Genomic DNA, 1,904 nt, shown 5'->3' with positions numbered 1-1,904 from the left:
ATTGATGAGAGCAATGCTATGCTAACAGACCAGAAACATTTTGGACATAAATTATTTAAATGAAGCTTCTGGCTTACAGTAATATGAAGTGATTTATTTTCATAGAGGCTTTTTACAGACTCTACTCGCATTCTCCTTTTGCACGTGTTGCCGTGGGTTTCATTATTATAAATGACAGACTGCTCCATTATTCACGAACCTCTGCTTGCACTCCATCTATTTCAAGGCGTATGAAACTCCCCACAGTCATCTCACAACCTTGTCATCTCACCGGTGTAGGAAGGAATTTCCCACCTAGCGGTTGGCTCCAAGAGCCCTTCCTTCCCTCCTCCAACGCTTTTATCTCGCTTTGTGACGGAAATCAGATTGGAAATGCGAGTTTCATCCGTCGCACATGACACCTCTTCCCAGCAAATCCCAGCACGGCAGCTAGATTCACTCTCGGCTCTCGCCAGCGCTACAAACCGGACTCAAGTCCTGAGCGGCTCCACGGGGAGAGCCAGGCAGGTTCCTCTTCCCCCGCGACTGGCCGCTCTGACTCCGAGCCGCAGAGCCACGTGCTCAGCTCGGATACGCGCCCTTCGGGCCTGGAAAAGCCACGAACAGACGCCCCTCGCCCGGGCGGGGGAACCGGCCGCGGCCCCGGCCTTGCCTCGAGCTACGGCCCGTCCTGCTAGGCGGCCGGGGTGGGGGAGAAGGCAGCGGACAGCACAGGTGGCCCCGGCCCGGAAGTGAACGTGAGAGGAAATCCCTCCCCGGAAGTCCGCCTACTCGCGCTGTGACGCCATCCGGGCGCGCCGACTCCACGTGGGTGCGGCCGTGGCGGTTTTGCACGTGCGCTCGGTGCCATGGCGGAGCCGGTAGAGGGGCTGGACCGCGCGCAGGTACTGGGCCGGAGGCAGCGCGGGGTGGCGGGGCGGCCCTCGGGGCCGGGGCTCGGTCGCCTCGACTCGAGCTGCCCCCGGTGCTTGTGCTCCTGCAGGTGCGAAAGGCCGTCCAGGCTCTGCTCGCCTACGTCGCGGCCCGGGCCAGCGCGGAGAAGCCGCTCCTGGGCGGGAGCGAGACCCTCTACTTGATGGTGACGGTGTGGAAGATCCCCCCGCTCGAGCGTTCATTGTTCATGTGAGGACTCGGCCCTCCGCGCTGCCTTCTCGCGGGGCTCCTCTCGCCGGGAGCGGGCGGTTTCTTCGGTTGGAGGGACCCGAGCTCGTTGTGGGGCCTGTCGGGGGCCGCATCCGTTTCCCTCCCTCTAGACCGTGGCAGAAGCTAGACTTTGCCCGGGGCCCTGAGGCTCAGTTGTAGACCCAGACCCAGACCGCTGCTGAGGCTGATGCTGATCCCGTGGGGCCTGTCCAGGTCCGCAGCTGAGCGTCAGGGCCTCGGATGAACTGTGGCTTCTGCTGGGGTCTGGAGAGAAGGAAGGAGACAGGGAGAAAAGACGAAGATGATACCATCTCCCAGCGCAACAGCAACTCCTACCTGGGTGCACAGGGTCTGGGTCGGGGCTCTGGGTGGGCAGCGAGTCAGCAGTGTTTCTTATAGTTTCATAGTAGCTAGGGTCAGGAGGGACCTGAACAGATCATCTGTCCTGACCCCTGCCACAGGCAGGGATGAATGCTGGGTTCACAAGACCCCAGGCAGGTGATCATCCAACCTCCTCTTGAATTTGCCCAAGGTAGGAGCGAGGACCACTTCCCTGGGAAATTGGTTCCAGATTTTGGCTACCCTAACTGTAAAAATATTGCCTTCTGATCTCTAACCTAAACCTATTCTCTATCAGCTCATTACCATTGTTCCTTGTCACCCCAGGTGATGCTGGGGAGAAAAGGGCTCTACCTATTTGCTGTTGATCTCCCCTGATGAGTTTGTAGGCAGCCACCAGGTCCCCCCTCAGCCTCCTCTTG

At 59.5% G+C, this 1,904-nt stretch overlaps 1 protein-coding gene across 1 annotated transcript in view; it reads left to right on the top strand.

Annotated features, from left to right (window-relative positions):
- The first annotated feature begins 510 nt into the window (after window positions 1-510).
- RSL1D1 (ribosomal L1 domain containing 1) overlaps window positions 511-1,904 on the top strand; it is a 13,225-nt gene continuing 11,831 nt past the window's right edge. The window contains exons 1-2 of the mRNA XM_019507415.1: window positions 511-884; window positions 983-1,122. Of these exons, the coding sequence (XP_019362960.1) occupies window positions 849-884; window positions 983-1,122 (176 nt within the window). The 5' untranslated portion in view covers window positions 511-848. The remainder of the gene's footprint in view (window positions 885-982; window positions 1,123-1,904) is intronic.

This window comes from Gavialis gangeticus, unplaced genomic scaffold, assembly GCF_001723915.1.
Source record: "Gavialis gangeticus isolate Ggan-Ray unplaced genomic scaffold, GavGan_comp1, whole genome shotgun sequence".
NCBI lineage: Eukaryota > Metazoa > Chordata > Crocodylia > Gavialidae > Gavialis > Gavialis gangeticus.
This window is presented reverse-complemented; position numbering and strand designations above follow the sequence as displayed.